The sequence below is a fragment of the Toxotes jaculatrix genome, chromosome 11 (genome assembly GCF_017976425.1).
Source record: "Toxotes jaculatrix isolate fToxJac2 chromosome 11, fToxJac2.pri, whole genome shotgun sequence".
Lineage (NCBI taxonomy): Eukaryota > Metazoa > Chordata > Actinopteri > Toxotidae > Toxotes > Toxotes jaculatrix.
In genome coordinates, this window is record NC_054404.1 from 16,874,461 (window position 1) to 16,902,310 (window position 27,850).

Below are 27,850 nucleotides of genomic sequence, written 5' to 3' on the forward strand. Positions count from 1 at the left end.
TGACCTTTGCTTTTTCTGCTTCTGACCTCCTATCTACTCCATAACATCACTATACAACACAAAGACCCTCTGCTTCAGCAATCCGCCCGTCATTTGTGAAATTATTTCTCAATGGAATTTCAGTTTTAACTTTTCTTTAGCTAGAGGATTATGAAAGTATTTTGTACTGATATTTTAAAAATATCAGGTTATGTGGCTCTCTCTAAGAATAAACTGTTTACATGCTTGATTTTAGAGGTTGTGGTGGAGTAATTTTATAGCTACAATCTAACTTGCTTCGATCACAAAAAAACCTGTGCAAGTTTAAATTTGTCTCAAGATGGATCAAGTGGAGAGGGCCTAAAATCAATCACGTCTGCAGTCTGTGTGGCCATAACAGATAACACGTCTATTAAAACCGAACTGGCAGTTTTCCTCTGCACGCCATTAACAACAGCTAGAAGAAGTTTCCACAGAGATTTGATGGTATGCGATACTAAAGCCACCCCCTAAAGGCTTGCTGGCCCCTCTTCAGCACTCTGCACCCTGGCCCCAGCTCTCTCTCCATTAATTGCTCAACGGCACTCTTTCATCTCTCTTGACTTGATCCAAAGCAAATAACATTACGCTGCACATTATGATTGAAGAATGTGCTTGTTTTGGTCCACCCATACAACTTCTGCTTGGACCATAAACTTAAAAGCGTCTGTTTCAAGTCAATAACGATACAGGTCTAGAGTTGAATTTAGATGATCAGGAGTCATGAGCTGAACATGTACATTTATTTATATTACTTTCTTGCATTTAGTAGGGATATTTCTCGGTGTGTGGTGCAGTATAGACCAACAGTAACTCAAATTTTGAAGTAATAAAGCTGCTTTTATTACAGTCTCTGAGATAGAAAATATGATGACATGAAGGTATAATGCAGGATGTCAGTGAAAGCTCTTCATTTTATTCAAACTGTATTTTTATGTCCACGAAGAATCTCATGAGGGAGCAATCATTTTTACATACATCCAACGATATTGAGAACTGCCATGTATCTTACTCTTTGCAGTTCACTTCTCACGGGCCATAATGACAAAACATCTTTCATGTGTAGACAGGGGGAAGTTGAAAGAGGAAAAAGGCTGCAGAGTTATAAGCACATGGAAATGGCAGGCTTATAAACTTTTCTAAAGTTTAAGAGCTACTTGTATTTATCTGTGTCTAAAGCAATACTGAGTCATTCTTCACAATGAGGCAAGAATGTTTTTCTGCAGGGTTTGGTTATCAGCTGCCTGACAGGCTCGGCACAAAATTTCAGAATGCCAGTGTATAACTTCTTTTCCCTACCACCCTGCTGTTGTCCAGGAGAAAGCAAAGTGATTACTGTGGACTTGATTTTCAGCTATCTAACTTAAACTTCCTCTGAAAATATCTCTTGACCAAAAGATGGCCTTGATGAAAAGATGAAATATTCTCAGTTATCTAATCGGACTGACAACTTGCAGGCAGTCCAGAGATGTGCAAGCAAGAATTAGTACACACTGGTTGGTTATGTGACACGTCAACCCTGTTACTATGTCTGAAGTATCATTAAAATAAATTGCTGAAAATTAGACTTAGCGATAAAAGAAAATTTGAACAAGTGTGACTCATAGGAAAGATGTGCCCTCAACACTATAAGACAATGACAAACAGCTGCTGGTGCCGTCCTCAGGCTATTTTTCTTCTTTTGTAATGCATTTGAAAAGTTCTCTTGGTTTGGTGGGAGACCACTGTTTTGGCAGTTTTGCCTTTTTATTTGACAGTCTGTCAGTGTTGAGGGACAGGAAACAGAGGAAGAGACAGAAACATGCCGTGCAACAAAGCTCCATGAGCAGAACTGAACCAGGGACATTGCTGTTATATGTCCAGTTTTCAGTTTTTGGTGCCACCACATCAGAATCTGAGACAGAGAGCTTGTTTTTATTCTCATAATTTTTCAGTGACACTCAAAGTCATGAGAAATGTGTTGTAGAGACATACAAGGGATGCTAATTTCCTTACTGTTAGTGGCCAGTAGTCTGTAGACAGTCAGACAAAACACCATTGTTTTGTGGGTAAATGAAAATATATTTGCTTCTAATTTGGTTGACTGTCCCTCTCATTTTAGTGTAGTTCATGTTAAAGCATGTTAAAACTTGATCAACAGTGGAAAATCATTTTCTCTTAAGAGTGTGACAGTTACACAAGAGCCACCTGAGATTGCGGTGGAAACCTTATGCCCTGAAAATGAACATTAGTAAGCTGGGATGGGCCATGGTATAAAATCTTGGTCCATGTACCATAATTGCATAAATTATGTATTTATCTAATTATGTAAAATAATTTTTGGAATAATAACAATGAAAATTACTTTATGTTTTAGATTCCTGAATCATGTATTTTCTCCATCCAGTGTATTCGTTTTATGTCTATTAATTTAGCTTATGCATGTCAACAGGATGAAAATTAACAACATTTGCAAGTTTCTTTTTTTTTTTTTTCCAACAATCTAGTCTTAGTTTTATTTTGTGCAGCTTCGTCCACGTGTAGCAATGTTTGCACTGAGCGCACTTCCTTAGCAACGTGTATCTGAACCAGGAAGTACTTTAGTATGCTGTAGCTAATAGCTATGGATAGCAGAGAGGAGTGAAAGTGTGTGACAGCAAAGTTTGTCTCCATTAGATTTATGAGTCCAGCTACCGCTCGTGTGTATTAAGCACATGTCAGGTAACGTCGTGGTTAGCGGGCAGCTGTGTCGCTGAGAGAAGAGGAGTGAAAACTGTAAGTTTAGGTTGTTTTGCCTGTTAGCGAGCGGCTAGCTAACAAGCTAACGAAAACACAGGACTGTTAGCTTGACTTAAAACAACTTATTTGTCTTAAATGCACTGTCATTCTTTTTTTTCGTTAAATAGCGGCGTAACACAAACTAAGTTATTCTTGTTTAACAATGCAAATTTTAAAGCGACATGCGTAACGATACATGAACAACAGGAAATGTTTGCAAAGTTGATAACGTCAACTTACGTTAACGAGATGGGTGATACCTTAATGTTAGGGACAAGCTTTGAATTGTTGTCTCGTGGCTCAGGACTATGAATGACATGTTTTTAAATGACATTAGATAGAAGGTAGACGTCAAATGCATGCTGTTTGCAGTCATCAGTACCTGAGTAAATGTAATGTTTGTCATTAATTGAGGCCTGTAATTTTGGCAAAACTCTCAGCTTGCAAATGCTTTTTCTTGCCATAGTCTTTCTATTTTTGATTAAAGTATTTTTCACCCACTTTGTCTTGTACTGTCTTGCACACACTGCATGTGTAAGATCTCCTCACTGATTTTCAGTGATGTTCAGCTTCTGTTTCCTGAAGAAGTTCATGGTGAATTTTGAGGTTTGCTTTGTCTCACTGTCCTGCTGCAGAAGAGAGCCTCATGTCAATTTCACTTTCTTGACTGACTACAGGACATTTGCATCCAGAATGAGCTGATGTATGTTAATTTTTTTTTATTTTTAAGTTAAAAAATGAAAGACTTTATTTAAATGTCTCTTTGTTGCAGTGGTATTTATGTCTATTACAAAATATGTAATTTATCTAGGGGTGCCCAAAGCTTTGCATACAGCTGTGGCTAAGAACCACCGTGCTGCTTTGCAAGAGGCGGTTTTCATATTGTCCATCAAGAAAGTTAAATCATTTTGTACTGTATTATCACTGAGAGGTAATATTTGTACTCCCTTCCCTGTCACAGGTGTGTCATGGAAATGATTTTCTTACCACTGTCTGATAGGCCATGATAGGCTTGTCAAGTTATGCAGGGGTTATGGAAAGTCTAATGAATTCTGCCGAAGAGCAGCAACCCTCCTCTCCCCTGGCCAACTCGTGGTCCAAAAAGCAGGAATCAAGCAAGAATCAAAAGCCAAAAGGTGTTGGTGGATTTGTTTTAGTGCATGCAGGTAAGTGTGTACATTTTAATTAACAAGTAGAATTAAGAGAAATAGTATGACCTTATAAAAAGTAAACATAGTTGTACAGCATTGACTGGAATTGGAGCTGAAATATTATGTCTCCTCCCAATATAGTTTCCTTCTATGAGGAGGCCAGTCACCATCAATTTGTGAATGGTCAGACACTTTTTTCCCCTTTTATGTGCTTTCAGGAGCAGGATACCATTCTGAATCTAAGGCCAAGGAGTACAAGCATGTGTGCAAAAGAGCCTGCCAGCGAGTAAGTTTACTTTTATATATTTTCCCTAGTAATTTGTATATGTGCAAACAAGCAACATATTGTATTGCTTATGACAACAATCTGTCTTATTCTTAATAGAATTTTAGTTTTAGAAATATTAGTTCAATCTAGATAAACTGGCAAAAATGCAAAATATGTTAATAATAATGTTTCAGTACCAAAGAATTCTGCTGAGACCCATTTAACATGGCAAATCAAAAACATCTAACAGAAATAAATGTTGTTGTTTTTTTACATGTGTTAAACGTGGAATGAATATGCTTTCATCCATACAATGAAGTCAGCCTTAGTAAGGCAGTCTAATAGTTCATAATCCACTTGGTCTGACTATCAGATCAGGTTGGGCAGCACAGCCAATTAGCTGAATGAAAGTTACTAAATGCTGAAGTAAATGTAAACTCTTTCTGCTACGTTTTTGCACATAAATGTGGTCTGGTCTTGTTCTATCAATGGCTCCAGCTTCTACAGAAAGTGTCCAGTTTTTGCTTTTAAAACCTTGTGCTCATGTCGAATATTTTGCAAACGTTGGATCAGGAGCATCTGTGAACAGCTGTCATTCCGCCTGTTTTCAGTGGGATTCCAATCTGTGTATTGGCTGTAGCACTCAGGCACTTTAAAGTTCTGGTTTTGAAGTCATTCCAGTTTTCATTTGGCTGCATTAAGATCATTTTGCTTTTGGAAAGAAAGTCTTTGGCTCTCTAAAACACGTTCTTTTTGTATTTAGTTTCACTCATTGTTCCTTCCATCCTTTCAGTTTCCTTCCATCCTTATGACTGAAACACAGTGTCATGGAAAAAGTAAAAAGAATTCATTTCTGTAAATATCTTATCACAGTGCTATATAACTGACTTTGATGTAGTTAAAGTACTGTACAAATGCTAAAATGAGCCTGAGGGTTTATTTGGTGTTTTGACAGGAAAGCTGCTCTGCTTTCAACAAGATGTCTCTCTCTGTCTTTACCAGGCTGTGGACCAGCTCAAAGCTGGGGCACTTGCTGTGGAAGCAGTGGCTGCAGCATTGGTTGAACTTGAGGTACACCGATTATGATCCAGGCTTGGTTATATAAAGTCCACCTTTTTTAACTAAAGTTAATAACAATCCATGCGCAGAATGTAGAGCACAATTTTAGGCCCAGATAAGACTGAAAAAGAAAACAAAACAACATCCAAAAAGCACTCAGTAAGGATAAGAAGCTTAATTTGACATGTGTATGTGTTTATCCAAAACAACTTTATTCTGCTCCAGCCCCTGATGCATGTACGCACATCCTGTTGGATGATGTAAGAAATGACTTTCCTCAGGGCAGGGTTGGAATAAAGAATAATAGCTCTGATGAAATCCCTGCAGCTGCAAAATGTACAGAGAAGTGCAATGTAGAGGGTTTTTTTTTAAGATTAAGATTAGAATAGGCATATGATCTGTTGTACAATGCATACAGGCAGACTGATTACATTGCCATTACATTAAGACTTAGGACTGTAAGAGTACCCATTTTTGTCTTGGTTAAACTATCCATGTAAGAGTGGCTTACCTTCAGCATATTAACAGTGACAGAACGACTAATCACAAATAAATTTTTATTCTAAATTCTGTTTTAATTGTTTTCAGGATTCTCCTTTTACAAACGCAGGCATGGGTTCCAACCTTAATCTGTCAGGGGAAATTGAATGTGATGCAAGTATCATGGATGGGAAGTCACTGCATTACGGAGCTGTAGGCGCTATTAGTGGTGAGTTACTACATATGTGTTTATATTTATGTAACACTGCTATGCTGTTGTGGCTGTGAAGTTCAGTCACCTGGAAGTATGACAATAAGCCAAGCCTGTACCTGTCATATGTTTTATTCATTTACATTTTACTATCTCAGAGTTTTTTTTTTTTTGGGTTACTGGTGAGAATCATAAACCCTTACAATGGGAGACCAACCACTGTTAACCTGGAGGACAACCAATAAATGCTGTTCATTTGTACACCTCATCATAATCACAGTTAGTTTTCCTTGAAGGCTTTCAACAAAAGCATTTTTATTTCTTCCGAACAACAAGCCAGGAGTTAATGCTAGCATTTAACATTCAGTCCACTCGACAACAGATTGTTTTTATTACCACATCTGCGCAAGGTAACAGTTGCTTTGGATGTCAGATGTATATTTGCCAACCTACATTTTTCATAAGCTCTCAGAATTCAGTAGGGTGTGTTTACAAAGGCTAAACCCAACCTAGCATTCATAGAATCAGGAATCAAGTGTCTTTATTGTCATTATGTGAAATAACGGAATTTTGCAGAGATTCCCAGCCTAAAGGCACACATAAATAACACAAACACTTAAAGAAAAGAGACTTGAACACTGAAAAGAACACTTGAACACTGAAAAATATAAAACAAAGTAAAGGTGTTTCATAGGTGTGCTTGTTTAACAATGGCGAAATGAGGAAAATGTGCAGCACTTCATAGTAAACTCAATCAGTACACTGGAAAAAAAACTAAACAAATATTAACAATTTACACAGAATGTCAACACAGATTTTACAAAAATCCAAATAATACTCATTTCACCTGTAGTGTGAAACTTACAGAGAAAGTCTCAGGATTTGGTCTTTTGATGATTCCTATTTTTCTTATTTAAAAACCATTATTTTGCCCATATTGATTTGTTTAAAGGATTACTGTTTATGTTCATAAAATTTAATCATGAGCTGAGTATCTTGATTTGTTTCTATTATAATAAAACCACATGGAATGAACTGCCAGCCCTGTGATAATTCTGACTTTTCCTTCAGGTATTAAGAACCCAGTCTTAGTTGCAAACCGTCTACTGAATGAAGCACAGAAAGGGAAACTATCAGCTGGCAGAATACCACCCTGGTGATTATCATGGTTATTAATTAATGTTGTTTTAACGTGACTATATCCACTTGTTAATTTTTTTTTTCTGTTGTCAGCTTTTTAGTGGGGCGAGGAGCACACGACTGGGCCGTCAGCCATGGAATACCACCATGCCCTTCAGAGAAAATGGCCACCAGTGAGTACTATCAAGAGTGATTCAGAAAAAAAGTCTCCATCTAAGAAATGCATGTTCTGTAGCTGCAAAACTGAACCAAAACACTGCTTTAAAAAACATCACTCATGCGGATTCAGTAGAAGGAGAATATTTTGTCACACACACAGAGTTCAGTTTATCAGCGTACAAGAGGAACAAGCGAAAGATGGAGCTGGCAGAGAAAATGGACACGGGACTTAATCAGACAAAGAAAAGACGACAATCAAGTGAAAATGTGAGTACTATGTTATCAGTAAGAACTCTTATTTTAATGACATTAAGTGTAATCTTGGACCCACCTCTTCCTGCTGATTTTGTAGTAGTATTCCTTGCAGCAAACATCATATTTTATCTATGCTGTTACGGCTTGTGCTAAACAAAATGTTCTTTACTGGTGGTCAACAGATAGTGATCTGTTGACCAAATCTGGCCTTGCATCAAATTTTTTGGCCACTCAAATGAAATCTAACATTTTCCCCAATTTCCCCTAGAGATAAAACTACTTCATTTTAATTGAATAGTGTTTCTTTTAAGACTATCGAATTCCTCAGAATTATTAAGAAAAAGTGAAACCTCAGCCTGTTTTTCTCACAGCAACAGGTGTTGCAAGGTCCGCTGAATACTGAATACATTGTGTGTAGAAAAGAATGGAAGAAACTGAATGCAGTAAATTCAACACTGAAAGAAATAGTGTGCTGAGAAGAAACCAAAGGTATTAGGTGTTCAGAAGTCTGTCATGTAAAATAAAGCTTACAGCCTTCAGAGGCAGGAAGGGACAGCAGCAGCAACGGGAAGAGCAGGAGTCAAGTATGCCTTACTCAAAATTCAACATGACTGAGGCTGTTATCAGCGATGAAAGCGGTGTGGTCCTTAAGTCAGATTTCTCATGCTTGCAGAGTTTTCCATGAGAAAATATGTCATCAAACTAGCTAAAAATAAAAAGGCAATAAACATCAGTATAGTATTTTATACAAGAAGGGAATTAAACGACTCAGCAAGGCATCAAGAAATAGCTTGAGAGTTCAGATCTCACAGGGTCATTAAAGGAAATGGCGTTACCAGGTTGCAGAAGTGGTTTGGTTCCAAGAAGTGATTAAAGTGTTGACAAGAGGTAGTGCAAAGTTTCAGCGCCCTGAGCAGCACAACAGGAGAGTGGTCTGACGATGAGCTGAGCTGAAAGCAGCTGAGAGCAGACTCATTTTGCTGTAAAGTCACTAGAGGTGGCAGCGGCACAAAAGAGGGTGGGAGAATTTATATTGGTTCAGATGTGAGCTGTGTTAAATGGAGTAGAACGTGTAAACGTCCACGGCCCGTTATGCTCCATTGGACCTGTTTTTCACTAACAGCTAAGATGGACTGTTTGTTGACTTAAGCATTTTCAAGTGATATGTGATTGATTTTTGTGCCAAATGGCTAGTTTGCCTAATGAGAGCTTTGGTTTGTTAAGGTTTTACTTCTTCTGCCATGTTCAGAGTTTTAAGGTCTTTTACAGGACTTTAGTATCAACCTTATCTTTCATTTTTTTTCTCTGCCATTTACATATAATCATTTAAAGGGAAATATCCGATTTTTTGTATCAAGAATGGCTATTAGAAACTTGAAAGTTGAACAGAAAACCTCACTGCAGCAAATCTGGTTTTAATTTCCATACACACTGTTCTTTTTATGCCTCTGTCTTTTTGCCAAGCAATAAAATCTTTCCAGTGAAGTATAGGCACCTGTCTCATGATGGTGTATTGTTGGGGTATTGTTTAGGAAAATCTAAAGCATATCCTTATAATTCCAAAAGCGTTATAGTCATTATTAATGTGGATTTGTTTCATTTAAGGACACTGATAAAGAGTGACATGATGTTCTTTGTAGCAATTCAAAATTTGCTGGCTCTGGTTCTTTTTGGCCTGGCAATGTCCATTTGTATATATTTGTGTGTTTTCTTCTGTTAATGTGCTCCTCTTCTTACTGTGACACAGGAAAACGGTTCGGGGTGTCTCGACACAGTGGGAGCCGTTGTGGTCGACCTGGAAGGGAATGTAGCTGCAGCAGTGTCCAGTGGAGGCCTGGCCATGAAACATTCCGGCAGGGTCGGCCAGGTAGTCTGACCCTCGTCTCCTCTTCTCTACTGTCATTCTCTTTATCTATATAACTACTTCATTAAATAGTAAATTTTTATGTAACTCAAGTAAAGATTGAACCAGGCTTTTGTTTGAGACAGCTATTATTGGACTCATTACTGTATCTGTCATGTCATTATTTCTCTGTCCTTTTTTAATGAAATATTTTACCATCATAATGTATAATTTCTAATTCATTCTGTAAACATGTAGTCTATACAGCACTGTATATAGAGAACAAGCTTTTGTCAAATTCTAATGATGTGCTGCTGGGAATAATAGCAGCTAAAATAAAAGAAAATGTTTTTCCCTCCTAAATGACCTAACTCTAAGATACGATGCCCATCGACAACCTGAACAAAGTTGCAAAAACACCTCGACACAATATACCAAAGGGACAGAGTACTACTGAACAAAGCACTGATCAATAGTTTTGATTTTAACGCTGAGTTAAATGTTGTATTGTGAGGAGCCCACAGAGAATTACCACTCAACTCTGCAGCTCCACAGAGCTTCAGTGTTTCCCTTTAATTACCTAGACTGTGCCCGCCACAGTCTGATTTGTCCTGCTTGTTTCATAATGAACTGAAACTATTTTTACACTGTTTGTGTTTCCCATGCATTGATTTATTTTTGGCAGCATGTCGCAATATCAACAATGCCCGCCACATATTGATTTTCTTTTTGTTTCTTTTTTGTTTCTTGTTTTTTTTTAAACTATGTCAGATGGGTAAAATCTGAAGTGACTGTAGAGTTGTGTGCAGTGCATTGATTTGTCAGCCCCTCCTTGCCCTGCTCTCTCTCTCACACAGACACAATGACAACAGACAGTTTGTGACTAAATGGTGAATAGAGTTAAATGATTCCAGCCAATAAAGACTCAGACATTTTTCTTAGGAGTTGGTGGAAACCAAAACAGAGATAAAAGACCTCCATATATTGGTCGCACTGAGATCTGGGAAGTTTACAACAAATGAACAGCAGTGATTTAAAGAGCTGTCAGTGGATATGATGCTTCACTGAGCTCCTGAATAGACTCAGGGTGTAAATAAACAGGGGCCCTGGGGTGATGAGCATCTCCTGGGCTCCGTGGAAATGCATCTGTTCCATGACACAAGTGAACGACGAATATCACAAATGCTTCAAAACGCTTAGTATGTGGGTTACCTTTTGGTCTCCTCAAGTGGCCATAAACACAATGCCAGTGGAAAGATCGTGTCTGCTCCATGTGTACAGGCAATTTCTTGCCAACACTTTAACCATTAACAACTTAATAAGGTGATAACATGCCAGGCCTGTGTGTTTTGTAGTTTTTATGCCTTCTAGTGGACAAATGTTAAGTGCAGCTCTAGAAAGACTGAAAGCAGCAGGTAAGAGTTGCCAGTGAGCACCTGTTTCCAAAGAAGCTGTTACCAAAGTTTTATTTTTCCCTTTGCTGTGTTAATCTGACAGTGCTGCTGTTCAGTGAAATAAACTTTAAGTTAAACTTTTTAGCCACCCCAGTAGAATTCCCTCTTATCATCCTCATGCGCTGTGCCCCATTTTTTTAATGGTGATGCAAGCAATCTTTTTTTTTCACATTTCTATGCTGAAAAACTTTTACTTTGAGGCAGCTGCAGGAAGTTAGGAGTCTGCATTAACAGCAGCTTAACTGGAAAAAAATCAACAACTTAACAATGGAGGCTGAACAAAATGAATGAACAAATAGGATTTACTACCTCAATCTCATTAACACTTTTAACGTTAAAAAACCTGGAGCTCAGAGCGATAGAGTAGTGAGTATGGCATGTGGTTCTAGTGTAGTTAATGATGTGGAATTGTACATTAGGCTGAAATGACCACCCCGGCCTTTAGTATGAGTTTTTATTCAGAAGTGTTTTTATTTATACAAGTAAGTTATTATTTGAGAATTTACAATATTTGCAGCATTTGCTTAACAGAAATATTCAGACTGAAACAGCCGCGTAACTGCGTTGTATCTAAAATCTCTTCATGTTCTCTCTTTGCTCAGGCTGCTCATTATGGATGTGGCTGCTGGGCCGAAAACGCCTGTAACATGAACCCTTACTCTACAGCAGTGAGTACCTCAGGTATACCACAGCACACTCTCTACAACCTACTTCGCAGTTGTGTGCATGTGACTTTTCCTCTCACCGTTAATGCTTACCACTAGCCTGCCTTTTGTTTTGGAGAGTACGTGAATGAGAAACAGATATTTGATGTGAGCCTCTTATTTAGCTCCAGTGAGTCAGGCTTCAAAAAGCCAGATAATACTTTCCAATGACCTCCAACCGTTCCTGCTGTGTGATTCTCATCAGTCACTTCCTCAGCTGATTGAGTCATCATTCCCCTGCTCTTTGTTAGTCAGCTGCATGCCAGGTGCATTGCAAAGCTCTTTGGATTTGCAGTGACATTTGACATGGGACACCTGCTGTAGATATGATAGAGGGAGAACCGCTGGGAGTGCAGCAGAAAGATGGTACATCTAACTGTGTATTAAGCACAGTATATGTATGGTAGTATGTAAGTATACAAGTATGTAAGATATTCTGCACTTACTCTTGTTTCATTTGAAGACTGTCTCTGACGCTCAGCTCACTACCCCCGACCCCGGAACACATTGTGCCGTGGTGGATGATTTATAGCTTTCACCTGTCACATACTGCTGTTCTGTCTGCTGTGTCTGCAGTGTCAGCTTCAGGAGGAGGAATAGAAGGAAGTAGGTGGTTGCTATTGTTTCTCTTCATGCAGAGGTGGACAGCTGAACTACTCCAGCTGGCAATCTTGCTGGGTTTCCATTGTGTTTAGCAGCGGTCATCAGGGTTTAAGGTTTTACAATCTCTTAAACCTTGTCAATAATTTATCACAGGAAAATCAGAGCTCTTCAGACAGCTCTGGCTACCGTAGATTCTGTCATATCACATTTATCACACAGAACAATGCTTTTAAAGTATTTATTCAAAGATAGAAAGATTGCAAAGACTACATAAGAAAATAAAGTCCCTGTAAGACATAGCATCACCTCATAGTTACACCCATTAAATACCATTCATTACTGTTGTATTGACTTGTCAGAAGATTCAGTGGACGATGTCTCAAAACCTGTGTAAAAAGAACTATCTACTACTAAAAATAAAAAACAACTATATGTAAAAAGAGCTTTTCTTTCCACTAATGGCAATAAGAGCCTTGTGAATTTTGTGATTTAAAAAGCTTCAACAACAGCAGCCGACTTCCTGCTTCTGTCCATCCTCTGCTGACAGCACACACAGGAGCATGGAGGGTAATCTCCTGAGGCACCTGCTCTTTGGGGTTTAAACTAATACACAGAGTCAGTTGGACAAAGACGTCCTTTGCTTTCAGGACCAATCTGCCACTTCAAAAACAAGTTGTATTCTTCTTGAACGTATTTGAACAACGTATACAGCTGAGTCTTAGTGTATCCAAAAATGAAAGTGCATGTCTCCTTTAGCTGCAAGCAGCTTTGCTTGGTTGTGAGCTGTATGGTTTTGTATGTGAGGTGGAAAGGCAAAAGTATAGTAGCCCACTTCTTTAAGATGTGTAGATGTTTGCAACATAGCTTCTGGGGAACATTAAAACCTTTTGACGTGGATCTGAAGCCTAATGCATCTCAGTGCAGCCGAGCTGATTTGATCAGACAGGCTGAAGCTTGAGTCGTATGTACTTGGATCTCTAACATAGCCAACGTTTTGCACAGTGAAGATTGTGTGTTTATATGATGAGCAATCAGTGAGAAATTTCAGGCTTGTGTAACAAGAAAAAACAGTTATACCAAACCTATTATTTAATGGAAACATTAGGATTTTGTACTGTAAACACAACTATAACAGAGACAGTATAATATCTGCAATCAAGATGGCCTAGAAAAATGTATGCCTCAGTGAATGCTCTGTTCTCTGGCACATTTCACTGAAACAAAAACTGACCACAAATCCCTGTTTGTTTATTGTTTAAATCCAGATAGTTTCTATTAATTTATCTATTGTCTTTGATGTATCCTCAGAAGTATGTAGTGTTGTAAATGAATCATGTTAATTTCACTCTATGTGCATATGTATTTATGATCACACAAGATGCCAATTTGGTGATAAAGATCTGATAAAGGTTTGTAGTCCGTAGCTTAAAGGTGATAAGTAGTCTGGCCTGATCTCCACTGATCTACCCTGCATTTATTACTTTATATAAGCAGTATAAGACCATTAGTTTGGTAATAGTCTGTTGTTCATCAGTGTAGATGTTTGCTCTGTATGTATTTTCACCTCATCCTGTCTTCCTATATTGTGGTTTTGCCTTTGATGTTACTACAAAAAAAAAAAAAAAAGAAGATTTCCTTATGGGAATGGGGAGCATAATGTGTGTCCCAGTGCAACACCTGTTTTTAATTTCCGTACATGAAAGGCCTTCCCATCAAAAGAAGCAGAAAAACAATCATTTTTAGTCTGACACGAGGAGTATGATCCTCACCCGATATGTCACTCTTTCTTCCCTCACCACCCTCCACCCCTTTTCCCATCCTCCTCTCTTTCCCGGCCCTCATCCTAGTGTGTTTTGTAATATGCGGCTCATGTGGGTCTTTGTTTTATATGTGTTGACTGCTTCATCTGGCCTTTTCTTTGCTGTGGCCAGTGAGACAACAGCTCATGAACTTCTCTGTTTACTCTTGGTGCTGTTGGCTGTCACATGCTCTATCTCCGTTTTTGTTGGCCTCTTTATTTTCACATTTCTCTTCTGTTGTGTTGCTGCTTTAGTCACGGCTTCCGTGCTGCAGTTGCAACTGCTCAACTGTGTTTGTGCTGCCATAATATCCAGTTCCCCAGGGACAGAGTGGGTTATGGTAAACACAGTACGAAAGGCACAGTACCTGGCCAATCTGACATTCCGCTCTCATTAAAAAAGAACTTCAAATTGCTCCAGGCATCTGGTCTCCACAGTTACGGACCTGCATTCAGTTTTGTTGTAGTTACCTGATATTTTATGGGGCCTTCATTTGTGTTTACAGAAACAACAAGGCTATATTCTTAAGCCTTTATGGGTTTTCACAGGAGCTTTTGCCAGATGTGTTTTGTTTTCACTTTTAGATTTCTTGTCTTTTTCCTGAGTATTGGCCGTTTTACGTTTGAGAAAGATCATAGTGTAAGCATGCAGCATGCCTCCAATATCTGTCATTTCCTTAGCAGCAGCAAGATATTGGTTTTAATGTTAGTCCTTTAACATTACGTAGCATATTATCTAAGATATAAAAAAGCACACCTGCTATGTTTTGACTTGGAAGTGGTAGAGGGAAAGGTGAGACATTTGTACAAGCTGCCCATGCTTTTTATGGTTTCTAGTTTGCTTAAAAGCTCCCAAAATGCTTTGTTTCTCTCCTTGGGCCTTTCTATGGACCACATGCAGCATAACTGAAGAGCATCAGACAGATTCAGGTGCTAACTGGAGTCCACGGGAACACACTCTGCTGGCACTACTCGGATTTAATTTGAATTAATCCAGAGAATTAGGTTTTAGCATGAATAAGATGTTCACACAAACCTTTTAACACAAAACGTCTACACTGCAGTTTAGTTACTGTGCAAGTTTTGATCAAATAAAAACTGTTAATGTTACATTTGGCATGCAGTCACTTTATCTTCTTCCACTGTTTCATGTCTTAACTCCCTACAGTTAGTCAGTATAAAAATAGTTTTGTCTTGTTTACCCTCCGTATTTAAATGAATAATATTTTTGGTGTTGTGCCTAACTGGGAAATTCAGGTTTCTAAAAATACATATTATGATAACATGTAAATGTAAAACCTATTAACATAAAATGAATGCATAAATGTGTAATGGTGATACATGTTACAGGTAATACACTGCACACACTGCAGTTATACAGTGAGCCAACTAGATCACAGAGGTTACAGAAGTGGAATTAATACTGGACGGTTGCGGTTTCAAATTCCAGGACCAGCTGGGAATCTGGGCAGGGAAACTGAACGAGAAACTCGAACCCTCCTTCAGCAATTACTGTCAGTGTGCCCTTGAGCAAGGCAGCTGCGCTTGGCAACCCCCAGGGGACTGTCAACTTTCAACCCAAGTAATAAAGCTTAATTACACTGAGAAGAACATGCCAGAACGACTGCAGTAGCACAAAATGTTTTATATGAGCAGAAAACGCAAATCCTTTAATTTTGTAGTATTTTCCATTACGTAACTTAGTAACAAGATATATTGGAAAATATGATCTTTTTAATAGGGTTTGAATATCAAAGCATAGTATTCCAAGTGGTAATCAGGAAGTGCTCCTACATACTGATCTCTTCAAAATTCACTTAAACATCAAGATGTGAAACATCAAAATGTGATTAATACCATACACAACTAATGTTTTTAAGACATTTTCTTTTTTTTCATGTGCCTCAAATTCATGAGTGTAAATGGTTTTTGTTCTACATGTGCTGCAGCTCTGTCAAAGTTAACTCACTAGAGACCTTGTGAAGTTCTGATTCAGGCACGCGTGCTTGCAACAAAGAAGTGAGCTACTATGAGTTAATGTTAAAGGTTCAGCTGTGTCTGTGTGTCTTTTGCCAGGCTGCGGAGAGCATCTGATTCGCACCATGCTGGCACGGGAATGCTCTGCTGCCATGCAGTCTGAAGATGCCCACCAAGCACTGCTGGAGGCTATGCAAAACAAGTTCATCAGTGAGTTACCCACACGTAGCCCGATTCCCGCTCCTTTCCACACACGCACATTTGTCAGCCGAGAACGTGTTTGAAAGAGACACAGTTATGCAGAGAGAAGAATAAAACTAACAAACAGATGTTGCATAACATAAGGAATGAGCTAACAACTGGAAACGTTAGAAATAATAGAATCAGAACAGACAGCTTTTGATTTATGGATCGTTTTCACTGTTTAAACAGGGCCTTCAGATGTCCCACACATCATAGCTGACAGCCACAGATAATTTTGGAAGACATAATTGTTTTGTTGAAAGTTCATGTGAAGATGTAATTTTTTTGCCATATTCTCAGAAGTGGTCAGTTTTAGAAAGCCTTGTTAACTATGTTTGCTGCGCCTGTGAATGACCACTGGGATAGCTCATAGAAGACAGCAGAGGAAGAAAAGACATGTGGAAACATGTGGTGGTTTCTGCCTTGTTCTGGCCTTCTTTAGAAGTCCGTCCCAGTTTGGCTTTGTCGTGGACATCTGTAACATCCAAGACATTTGGACAGGCTGCATGAAGTCAATTTCGACTTAATTTTTCTGTTGTTTCCTTTCAAGGTGCACATTAAGTTAAACAAAGCTCCATAAATCCTGCCTCAGCAGGAGCAATGATGACAGTGTCTGTTATGTGGAGGCCTCTCGCTCCACTTCCATCACACATTTAAGACAGATTCTCTCAATACAATATCACAACACCATCGGTACTTGTAGATCTTTTTGTGTAATGCAGTAACTGTTGATTAATGTGTTTATAGACCTGCCAAACACACACAGAAACACAAACATCCACATACTCAAAAACTCTGTCAATCCATTAATTTTATGCTTCTTTGACTGTTAAGGATAAGATGATAATGAACGTTACGGTGATAATTTAACTGCTCACATGTTTACCACATTCAAATACACTCACAGATCACTTTATTAGGAACACTTGTACACCTGTTTATTCATACAAATATCCAATCAGTCTTCTGCTACAACAGCAGAAAACAACATCAAGTTCTGCTTTTGTCAGCTAAGAGTGGAAGTCTGAGGCTGAAGTGGGCACAGGCTCACCAAAACTGGACAGTTGAAGGCTAGAAAAACGTAGCCTGGTCTGATGAATCGGGATTTCTGCTGAGGCTGCAGATGGTAGGGTCAGAATTTTGATTCAACAGCTTGAATCCATGGAGTCAACATGCCTCATATCAGCAGTCTGGGTTGATGGTGGTGGTGTGATGGTAAAATCAATAAAATACCAATCAATCATGGACTGAATACCACAGCCTGATATAAGAATTGTTGCTGACCATGTGCATCACTTTATGGCCACCATTTATCTTCTAATGGCTACTTCCAGCATGATAATGCACCAGGTCACAAAGCAAAAGTCGGTTTCACGAACACGACAGTGAGGTCAGTGAACTTCAGTGGCCTCAGTCTGAATCCAATAGAACATCTTTGGGGGTTGATAGAACAGGAGTTTGGCAGCATGAACGTGCAGCTGACAAAGATGCAGACATTATGTGATACAATCATTTCAACATGGAGCAGAATCTCAAAGGAAAGTTTCCAACATCTTGTAAAATCCATGTCATGAAGAATTGAGGTTGTTTTGTGACCAAATGCAGGAACTACCCAGTATTAGTATGGTGTTCCTAATAAAGTGCATGGTGAGTGTATGTCACAGTTATTATGGAATGTTTAACAGAAGAAAGTTAAGAGCCTTTATAAGATGTAGAACAAATACCAGGGTTTTGTGTGAATGTTGTCCAAGCTACCCTGAAAAAAAAAGTGTTTTATAGAGTGAAGGGAACATTACAACATGGAACCAAAATCTGTGTGAAATGCAACAAAGAAACAATGGCATGCAGACAAAAATATTTTCATCAATTGGTTCTGTTTTTCTTTGACTTGTTGATGTTAAGAGACATTTAAAAACATGCTGTAGCTGTTTTTAGTTTGCTCTTTTCCAAACCAAACCCTCTTTTCTTTTATTGCTCAGACTAATCCACCAATCCAAGTTTTTTTTTGTATACACAACACCTCATTCAAGTTTGCCTCTTCTGAAGTTTAGTCAGGGAGCAAGAAGGGTTCTACACAATGCATTTTTCTTTGTTTTCTTGAGAGTAAAGCTTAAAGGTCTTTGAGAGTTATATGTTTTTCTTCAAATTAAATATTGTGTTACAGGAGTGTATACAGTGCAGGGAGTTAAAAAAATTACACCGCCTGTCATTGACATGTTATGTGCTAAAACCTGCTCTTACAAATACAGTGAAATATTTTTATTTAACAGTCTTCTAAATAAAATAAATACATCAGGACAGAATAATTGCTTTCAGTTGTTTAACTTTGCCAAAAAGGCAAACAATTTGAATGGAAGGATTTTTTTTCTCATACATCACCTTGATTTGATTTAAAGGGCTGTGTTTTGTCTAGTCTTTTCATGTGTTATCCTTGGTTCAATGTGTTAGAGTGGAGAACTAAAAGTGTACTGAGGAGGAACTTGTCATTTGTACAAAATTCATTCCATTTATAGTCATCAGCTCAAGTGTGTTGTTGTCTCTGTGTGTCCAGGCTCCCCCTTTCTGGCCAGTGAAGATCGTGTCTTGGGTGGAGTAATTGTCCTGCGGTGCTGCAGATGCGTGGAAGCTCAGCCATCTCAAAATATTCAGGGTATATTGGGTAAGACATTAATTATTTCAAGCCTAATCATACTCAGACTTCCATGCAACAGCTGATGGTAAGAAAAGATTTTGCTCTTAATATTAAAAAAAAAAAAAAAAAAAAAAAAATCCATCCTCAGATACTCAGGGCGAGGGGGGAGGAGGTACTGCGGCTTTCCTGGCGGGTGGTCTGTGTTTTAACTTGCACAATCAGGCTCTGGTTTCACACCCTTCATCTCAGATTCAAACAGAGACCTCCCACTATGGAATCAACCACTAATCTTCAGACAAGTGGAGGCCTTCTGAATGCTGCCCAGTTTGGCTGATTGTATTGGTGGATCTGGTTTCTTTACCTGGAGCTTACAAGAACGCTCCTTCCCTTTGCAGAGATGCCATCGTGGAATTTGAGTTCTCTCTGAAGTTTAGCCCATATGATTTGCTTGTGGGTTTTATCTTTACCCTTCGCCCATAGCGTTAATTTTAAGATGATGCATAAATCGAACGCTCAGTTCCAAAGAAACCAGTGGATGAGCTCAAGTTCACTGACAGAGTAGAGCAGATGTTTCTCCAGCGTGGGGGGGTGGGGGGGGGGGGGGGGGGGGGGGGGTGACATCTTGATTTCAAATTAAACATGATGGCAAACGTGGAGTGAAGTGCTATTTATATGACACATTATGTCAGCTTGAATACTAAAATGTTCCAAAGTACCACTTACTCTGTGATGTACAGGCCCTGTTTGATGCTGTTTAAGGAGCGTAGCCCTTGTGCAGACTGCGGACTACCTCAGATTACTGTGGACTGCAAAGGGCTCTGTGTTGATTTACGAGAATAAACAATATGTCAACCACATCCTTTTGGTGCTGGAATTGAGTTTCTAATCCAACTCACAAGTTCTGCCTTCCTCTGAAGTTACGTCACAACTGCAAGTCATATATTTTCATAATAATGGGCATGCTCAGAGTTTACTGCAGTTTTAACACGCTGAGTCACCTGCCAATGTTCCTCCTCTGCCAGATGGAAAGACTGTTCATTTCTGTTCACTTTGTCACACTGAACTTCAGTAACACAGTCTGTTCATCGCTCACCGGTCTCTCTTCCTCCATGCTCATTTATATACATATATATTTATAATTCATTTTCTCCTTCTGACTATGTAATGAACCTTTTTAAACCGTATATTTTCACAGTGGAGTTCCTATGGAGTCACACCACAGAGAGCATGTGTGTTGGCTACATGTCTGCCCAAGACAGCAAAGCAAAGGTGAGCTTCCATAAAAACAAAATGTCTTGCACTGCTTCAAATACACTTGGGTGATATAGGACTACAATCATCCTTACCTCATTAACAAAACAAAACAGAACACAGCACATGGGTGTAGGCTCATATAATGGAGTTCATAAAATGTACTCTATAATATTTATGCATCACTGACCAGTGCCAGTGCCTTGAAATTGAATCTGCTCCTCTGGTAATTTATGGGCACTAGTTTGTCTCCCTTTGTGACCTGTAGTTAAAGCCATAGATTTGATTTTTATGAAGGCCCGTGCTACATCATATTTTCCAGGATGAAATAATGTTAATTGGAATAAGATCATTTAAAAAAAAAAAAAAAAATTCCTGGTTTAAGTAACATGGCAGATTTGTAAACTCTGCCTGACTGCAGAAATATAATTCTAAATGCACTGAACAGAAGTGTGTTAGAGTGATACTCCTGGCTGGTATTTGACATTTCCTCATATGAACTTATTCCATTTATTCATCTTATTCACATTAACAGTTGAACTGGGAGAAAATGTGTTTCACCCACTAACTGCACTTCCAAAATGTACCTAACGTAGTCTATCTAGACAAATCACAGTGTGTTGTTCCAGGGGTGCATCTGGATTATGATTTATTCATTCTGGATCCACCTTTTACATAAGAGATTTAGGTCATCTGTTTTTTCCTTCACCTGCAGATTGGAGCCAGCCATCTTGTCCTTTTTTTCAATTTTCTTGCCACATAGTTTCTCCCAATTTGGAGAGTCCTGGTAAACTGCAGGCCCTGTCCCTGCTAACTCCACTGTTGACCTGGTGAGAGCATATACCATAGAGATAAGTGCCTCCCATGATGCACAGGGTGTATACGCTACTTTTTACCTGTTAGTGATGGGTTTTACGGAGAGGGTGTGATGTGCAGGTTGTGATGCCCACTCCTCATTCCCAACCAGCAGGAGCTGCCGGTGCAACGACAAGCACTAAATCCATCACTGCCTTCCCTCCTGCAAACACTGAAGGTTTTTGTGTCACTGGAAGGCACAACCAAGCCAAACCCCAGGTCCCTGCGGTCGTAGGCAAGAGTTTTTCCCCTGAACCACCTGTGCTTGCTGTCTTGTTTGGTATGTAGTCTGCTGGTGACCTTGGCTTTTGGATTATGTGGCTGAAAATCTTTGCAGAACTCTTTTTAATAGACATTACATTTATAGTTCTGTGGAAAATAAATGACTACATCATGAATATTTGAGGTTGGCTTTGTGATCCTCCTCCAGGACCTTAACTAACTTTAATTGCAAAGCTTTTAACTACACAAATTGAGTGATGTGAAGCAGCCTGTGTGACTTCTTAAGCAACAGGGCTTAATGCTCTGGTCTCCTGGCTCTAAGTGGAGTCTCAGCTCGGCCTGATTTGTTTGGCTAATGTATCGCTGTCACTCTGCATGAAGAGAGGGCACTGTTGTTCGAGCCTGGTTCAGATTTCAAAGTCTCTGCCCTCCATCCCGCGCTCCCCGCCCCCTCACCCATTCTTTTCTCCGTTTCTTGGTCTATCTCTCTCGTCACTCCCCCTCTCTGGCCCTACCTGGTCCTAAAGCACCATAAAGTTTACTGAAAGTCATGTACCGCTGGGGATATCAGTATCAATCTGCATATTTGTCAGCTGTGCTCTGTGTATTGGGCTTTGTGGTGGAATGTGAGTGTGCAAGCTCTCCTTTCACGCCTGTGCCAATGTAAAGTGGTGAGTAGAACACAGTGAACTGTGTGCAGTGCAGGGGTACTTTCAATCACCAAACATTGCTTTTATTTGTTAGTTTTTGTTTTGTTTACATTCTTATATAATGAATGAATAGCTGGAGGTTTAGCAGGCATTAGTGGAGGGTTTCTCCACACTGTCCTCAGTACCTGCACTGAGCCTCACTGTGGACATGCAGCAGTGTTTATGACTGACTGTGGAAAATACAGGAGTACAGTGGTACTGTATCTACTGTGTTTTCTATTAATAAAAATAAAGATAATGTTCTATGACTGGTGTAGCAGAAAATGTTGTTATATTAACTAGATAATAGTGGAGAATTTGGTCACCTGTATACGTACCAGACGAGTCTATTGCAAACTATCTTTTTGCCACAGTTGCTCACACAGCTCTGTCTGCAAACCCACAGAAATGGTGCAAAGAACTTGGGAGGAGCAGAAAAGCAAGCTACAGCACTCACAGAATATCCCTTAAAATTTAAACTGCAGAAACATCTGGGGTCTGGGCAACACACAAGCATTAAAGTAAGCACCTTTAAAATCTCTTGTGGCAAACTAGTCGCCCAGCATCACTTCATTAAGAAGTGCATGCACAATGTTCTTTACAAAATTAATGTGCCCAGCGGGTGCAGGATCCAGGAATATCGTCTGTCAGTAGTGGTTTCTGGATCCTCTGGGAGAGAGTATCCACTTCCTCTTGGGGGGAGGACTGGGGGGGCACTGGTGACACAGTGATATTGGAGAGTGGAGCCAAGAACACAGCTGCTCCACCAAACCTCACACTGCTCTATCAGAGTCTGATAGAGACATAGACAGATAGTTGTTGGGCTGAGGCTACAAAGCCCCCGTGTGCCTCTGTGGCTCTCACCATCTGCATACCAGAGAATGTGGCTGTTGTGTCCTTCATGCTTTTACCCATTGCTCCCCAGCTGGGCCCAGAGTTAGCCCCCTGCTCACTACCAACACATCATCCATCCATTGAGGGGGTGGCATTGGAGGGCAACTGTTTTCACTCCAATCTGGTGAAGTTATAATAATCAGAGATGGGAACTTTAAAGCAGCTGTGTTCCCATTATGTTGTCTGATGTCGGCAAACCCAGCCTAGAAAGCGGTCTGTGTGCCATGGAAACCCAGGAGGTGGCACCTGGGCAGATTCTGTGGAGATAAACTTAAGTGTTAACTTCAGTCCTAAGAAGTTCCAGGTCTTTGTCATCTTTCACTGTTGCTGTGGGAGCAGCGCAGATGAGGGGTGATGCTGGCGACCAGGCTGCAGTACTTAATGAGTTCTTCTAGTGAAGATTTGCTTGACTATGTTGTCATAAATACTTACTGAACAAACCTTGACAAGGCTTCGTGTTCCTGTTGCACTTTAACATCTTGCCTGAATAATTTATCCACATTTAAACATGTACAAACTTTGCGGTGCACTGAGTTGCAGAGATTGCTAAAGCATATAGAGCCAGAGAGCCATCCACCGCCTCAGCTGCTATTTCACAGACATTCCTCCCATTCCTATTAGCATCCCACTGGGCGTTTCTAACCAGCCAGTCAAAGTCCATCTTCCACTGCGTTTCTGTGATAAGAACATAAAAGGGCTGATACACAGTAGCGGGAGTATTTAGGACAGAGGTCAGACTGGATTTGTATTGAAGCATGTCTGCTTCTCTTCCACTTTGTTTTAACTGTCCGATTTATATGTATATACTTTTTTCTGACAAATGACAGATTCATAAATTAGGAGATCACTGAAGCTTGTTGTAGTTTGGTCCAAAATGTGTTGGATGTCAGGCCGGTTTTTCATACACTGAGCTGGCAGCTCTTCTCATGTTTTTCTTGCTCTTCAGTGGGGAAAGTTAAATCTGTATCCTAATCCCTTTGACATTAGACTGTAAAATAGCTATAAAGCAGCAGTGCTGCAGAGGGAGAGCATCTGGTTTTAGTCAAACACTCACCTGTGTCTGCACTGGATGGGACATCAGAACGTCGAGCCATGTTTTCTGGCACTTCTGAAACAGACTATTGTTTTATTGTTTGTCATGTAGGGTACACAGCACCGCCACCATGGCTCAGTTCCCTCCTCCTGGACATCATTACCACTACAAAGCTTTAGCTGCTCAAATTGTGTAAGGCCAGAGAAAATCTGATGGCATGCAACTCAGGCCTCCTAGTTATTGTCTGCTTTGTATATTACAAGATAAATGCTTTTTATTATGGTACATTTTGTTTTTATTATCCATCTCGCGTGGAGAATAAATAGCATATGATTGTTTTTTTTTTTTTGTTTTGTTTTTTTTATTTTAAAAGAAAAGAATGTCAAAACCACAACACAAAAACAGCAGCAAAGTCATAGAGCTAAAATTATCCTTTGGCCTGCACTGTGGTGTTAATGTGTGGCTTCTCTAGCTCCTAAACACATTCATATCACCAAAGAATGTTGTTTTTCTCCCAAAGATACAATGGAACTGTGTTTTTCACGTTATGTTTTGACTCAGCCGTAGTCCTGTCATGTGGTCACTTCAATCACTGGGTAACAAGCTGACAACAGGCTCACTGGAGGTTTGCGTGTCTTAATTTTTTTCTTTTCGTCCATCTTGCCCAGCTATCATATAATTCTATGTTTCTTTTGCTCCTCTTTCTACCCCACTGACTTTAAAATTAGTTTACACTGCGTCTGTAAACATAGATTCCACAACAAGGATTCATTAAAGCAAGTAAACTGGAACACGACTTATTATACGGTACATTGTGAAGGAGCTGTTGTGATGGACATCGAAGCCACTAACAGACAATCCTGAACCAGTATAAACTGGTCTTCAAATAATCTGATCATGTTTGTGATTTATATGGTAATAATAAGTCCTCGGCCACAATCACCCACTGAAATAACCAGAGTTTCCTTTTATGTAAGTGCCCACATATTGGGACTTGCACAACAACAAATTTCTGTCTAAGTACGTTGGTACTGAACTCCATTTTATTACTAATCGCAGTGAGCTGAATCACCAAAAGATTTAAACCATTTTTCTTTATGTGGATCAAATAACAGAGATAGACTAATAATCAAAATATAAAATATAGTAAATGTTGGAACAACAGACAAAAAAAAACTTGAATAATTTGTTATTCAGTGTTTACACATGAGGCTGCAGCGTTATTTGTCTGATGCTGACCAGGTGGTGTCACAGAAGTGTCGGGACATCTGTTGTGTGACTTTTGAGCCTAAAGCACAACTCATCCTCACTTCTGTGTCCCTGTAACCTAGAGTTATGAACTCTAGCGCTGCAGCTTGTGAAAGGCACGCGATGCTCTTAGCACTGTGGTGCTGTAATTACTTACTTGTTTGGTTTAGTAAGGCCTTAACTCTTCCTGCTTACTGACTCATGTTGTCCATTCTGTCAGATTGAGAAAAAAAAAATGAAGGTCTTAACATATGGCGCACGTTTTCATGCAGGGGTGAAGTTCAGGGCACATTGGTGTCACTGTCAGACACAGTTTTCTTGCAAAATACATGAAGTCACACAGCTAATTGTGCCTAGCAGTGTATTTTCAGCTGTGTATTCAGTGTGGTAGGAATTTAAAAAGAACGTTGCAAAACTCTTTCCCTCAGACATCAAAAGGAAAACGTTTAGCATGTCACCATTAGTCGATTGTGACTCAGCTGTGGACCTTCACTCAAAACAGGCTTTTCTTTAACCTCATCTTCAGAAGATGAAGGGGAGAAGATGAACACAGAAAGGGGTACTGGACGTGTAATAGCCCCTGAGAGTGTTGCCATGTGTGCATGGCCTTGTCTGGCTGTTGTCCCATTGTAGTGACAGCAGTTGCCCTTGGGGTGCCAGGGGCCATAGTTCAGGCCTACGTTAAAAGAAGTCCAGCAGAGGTGAAGGCGCCCTGCGACTGGAGGAGTGATTGGCTGGCCAATTCAGTGGTCTGGTCGGTAAGTGGATGGACTCTTTCCCCCAAAGGCTGGGGCCAGTGTTGCCCTCTGTGGACAGAGAGAGAGAGAGGAAGGAGGATGACAGCCATTATTGGCACAGGGAGAGTCAGTCACCTTTGATCCCCCGGTGGAAGTATCACTCCCGTCTTCACAGCTGTGTTTGCCCCTCCCCTCCTCCTCTTACTGCTCTCTGTCTCTGGTCAAACACAAAACACTAGCAGTGTGTTCCCTTTCTCTCACTCTCTCTCTCTATAAATACTCATTTGGCATCTTCATACTTAAGGGCTACGTGCTCATGAGGCAACAGTAACAGTCCTTTGTATGTGGCTGCATTGTTTTTTATCACCCTTGTCTTTGATATTACTTAAATTAGATTTTGATATTCGATATTCCATCATCATCCACACCATCTTTAAACATATGTGATGTGAAAATCAGAAAGTTTAAAGCTGTTGTGTGTTTCCCTTTCGCCATGTAGCCCTTCCTCTGTATGTATATCTTTCCATGGATGTTTTTCTCAATATGTGTGTGTGTGTGTGTGTGTGTGTGTGTTTGTTCTTTTATTGCCTGCAGACACACATATCCAGATTACCACCCGGGACTGTTCCTGGACAGTCTTTGGCCATCGAGGGAGGTGTGTGCCGACTGATGAGCGTAGTGGAGTGAGCCGCGTTCGCCCCTTCCTCTGGGCTTCTTCAGCAATACTCCAATACATACCCTTCCTCCCACACACACACACACACACACACACACACACACACACACACACACACACACACACAGACACAGACACACACCTCTCTCACCTCCCCACCACCTTTTTTGATGCCAGAAGTAATGAGCTTTAGCTGTTTTAACAGGTGTCCAGGAAGGAGGGAGGAGTGTTAGCTACTACTTAGTGCACTTACAGGACTTCCCTTTGCCACCGTCTGCCTCCAGCATGTACTCTATGCCAACTTACCCCCCCACCCCCAGGCTCTCCAGTGTCACCTGGATTAGAGTTGATGCACCGTTTTTGTTTTTTTTTGTTTGTTACTCTTCCCCTACTAAAAGTGACGTCCTTCCTTTTGTATATAAGCTATGATTTAGGTAAAACAGGGTGGATGTTCATTTTATTTTGTATTGCTGAACAGATGTGACTATTTTCAAACCTTTAGGGATTTCAAATGCAAGACCTTGTTTTGTTCGTAGGATTCTTCTCATGTTTAAAAAGATGTCAGATCGCACCTTGTGGAATGCCTGCGACTCAAAGTAATTGTTACGAATGAAGCGTTTATAGCTGTGAGAGTTGAACAGTGACGATAAAAGCAATTTACAATGTTAACATGTACAGACCAACTTCCACCTTCTATTCGTGCAGGCATATTGTTCTTAATCCTCCTCCAGCATTACTGTATAATGTAGCATAATGTGCATCTTAGATCATGATGAATTTTATAACCATTTCAGCCATAGAATGCTTTGCTTTGATTGTTTTAAAATGTGAATGCATAGCTATTGCATGGACAAAACCTACAGTAAGCCACTTTCTGTTCTCTGACAGGCATAAAGTTGATCAAGCAGCAGGAAGCTATGCACTTCCAGAGTAATGCTGATACATATGTGTGTGTATATGTATGTGTATGCACACACATAGTGCTCAGGTAGCAGCATTTGACCCCACCACCAAACACGACTGTTCGTCATCATTTAAAGAAGATAACAATTTATATTTGTATAGTCACATTGACAGAGATGTGTATTTTCTTGCTAAAAAAAAAAAAAAAAAAGAAAGAAAGAAAGACAGCTAAAAACTAATTTATGCATCAAGCCCATAAAATGGTGCTGTTGAGAACTGTACTTGAAAGGAGAAATGGCCTGAATTGATACTTCTCGTGGGATAATCGATTTCTCTGGTTTTGCTGTTTCACTCAGTTACTACTAAGAATTCCAGTCTCAACAAATATTCCTTACTTGACAATGCAACTAATATAAAATGGTATAAGCTATAGAAATGGTAATATGTGCACAGCTGTCTACAGTGCTCAAAACGTAATTAAAATCTATGTTGCTACATTTCTGCATCTATGTTTAGTCTTTTAAACTCCATGACATGAGGCATATTGTTCCCACTGGACTTTTTCAAGAAAAAGAAAAAAAAAAAAAGAT

General features: G+C 39.7%; 1 protein-coding gene across 3 annotated transcripts; it reads left to right on the forward strand.

Moving 5' to 3' along the window:
- The first annotated feature begins 2,613 nt into the window (after positions 1-2,613).
- Positions 2,614-27,554, forward strand: tasp1 (taspase, threonine aspartase, 1). 3 transcript variants are annotated; one of them, XM_041050173.1, is made up of 16 exons: positions 2,614-2,772; positions 3,335-3,478; positions 3,737-3,941; positions 4,145-4,212; positions 5,197-5,265; positions 5,842-5,962; positions 7,016-7,100; positions 7,178-7,257; positions 7,404-7,510; positions 9,246-9,365; positions 11,398-11,476; positions 15,977-16,087; positions 18,672-18,779; positions 19,948-20,021; positions 26,276-26,439; positions 26,486-27,554. In XM_041050173.1, exons 3-15 carry the CDS (start codon positions 3,779-3,781, stop codon positions 26,366-26,368), a joined length of 1,278 nt encoding a protein of 425 aa, XP_040906107.1. In that variant the 5' UTR covers positions 2,614-2,772; positions 3,335-3,478; positions 3,737-3,778; the 3' UTR covers positions 26,369-26,439; positions 26,486-27,554. The 3 variants fall into 3 exon arrangements, with proteins under 3 accessions (XP_040906107.1, XP_040906105.1, XP_040906106.1); XM_041050171.1 differs by having other exon boundaries at positions 3,411-3,478; XM_041050172.1 differs by lacking the exon at positions 3,335-3,478.
- Positions 27,555-27,850: the final 296 nt, after the last annotated feature.

Excerpts from the sequence above, each read along its gene's own strand:
- tasp1 (XM_041050173.1), top strand. The coding sequence starts at position 3,779 with ATGATAGGCTTGTCAAGTTATGCAGGGGTTATGGAAAGTCTAATGAAT. Across the intron at positions 11,477-15,976 it reads TACAGCAGTGAGTACCTCAG|GCTGCGGAGAGCATCTGATT; the intron begins GTATACCACAGC and ends GTCTTTTGCCAG. Across the intron at positions 20,022-26,275 it reads CCCAAGACAGCAAAGCAAAG|ACACACATATCCAGATTACC; the intron begins GTGAGCTTCCAT and ends TATTGCCTGCAG.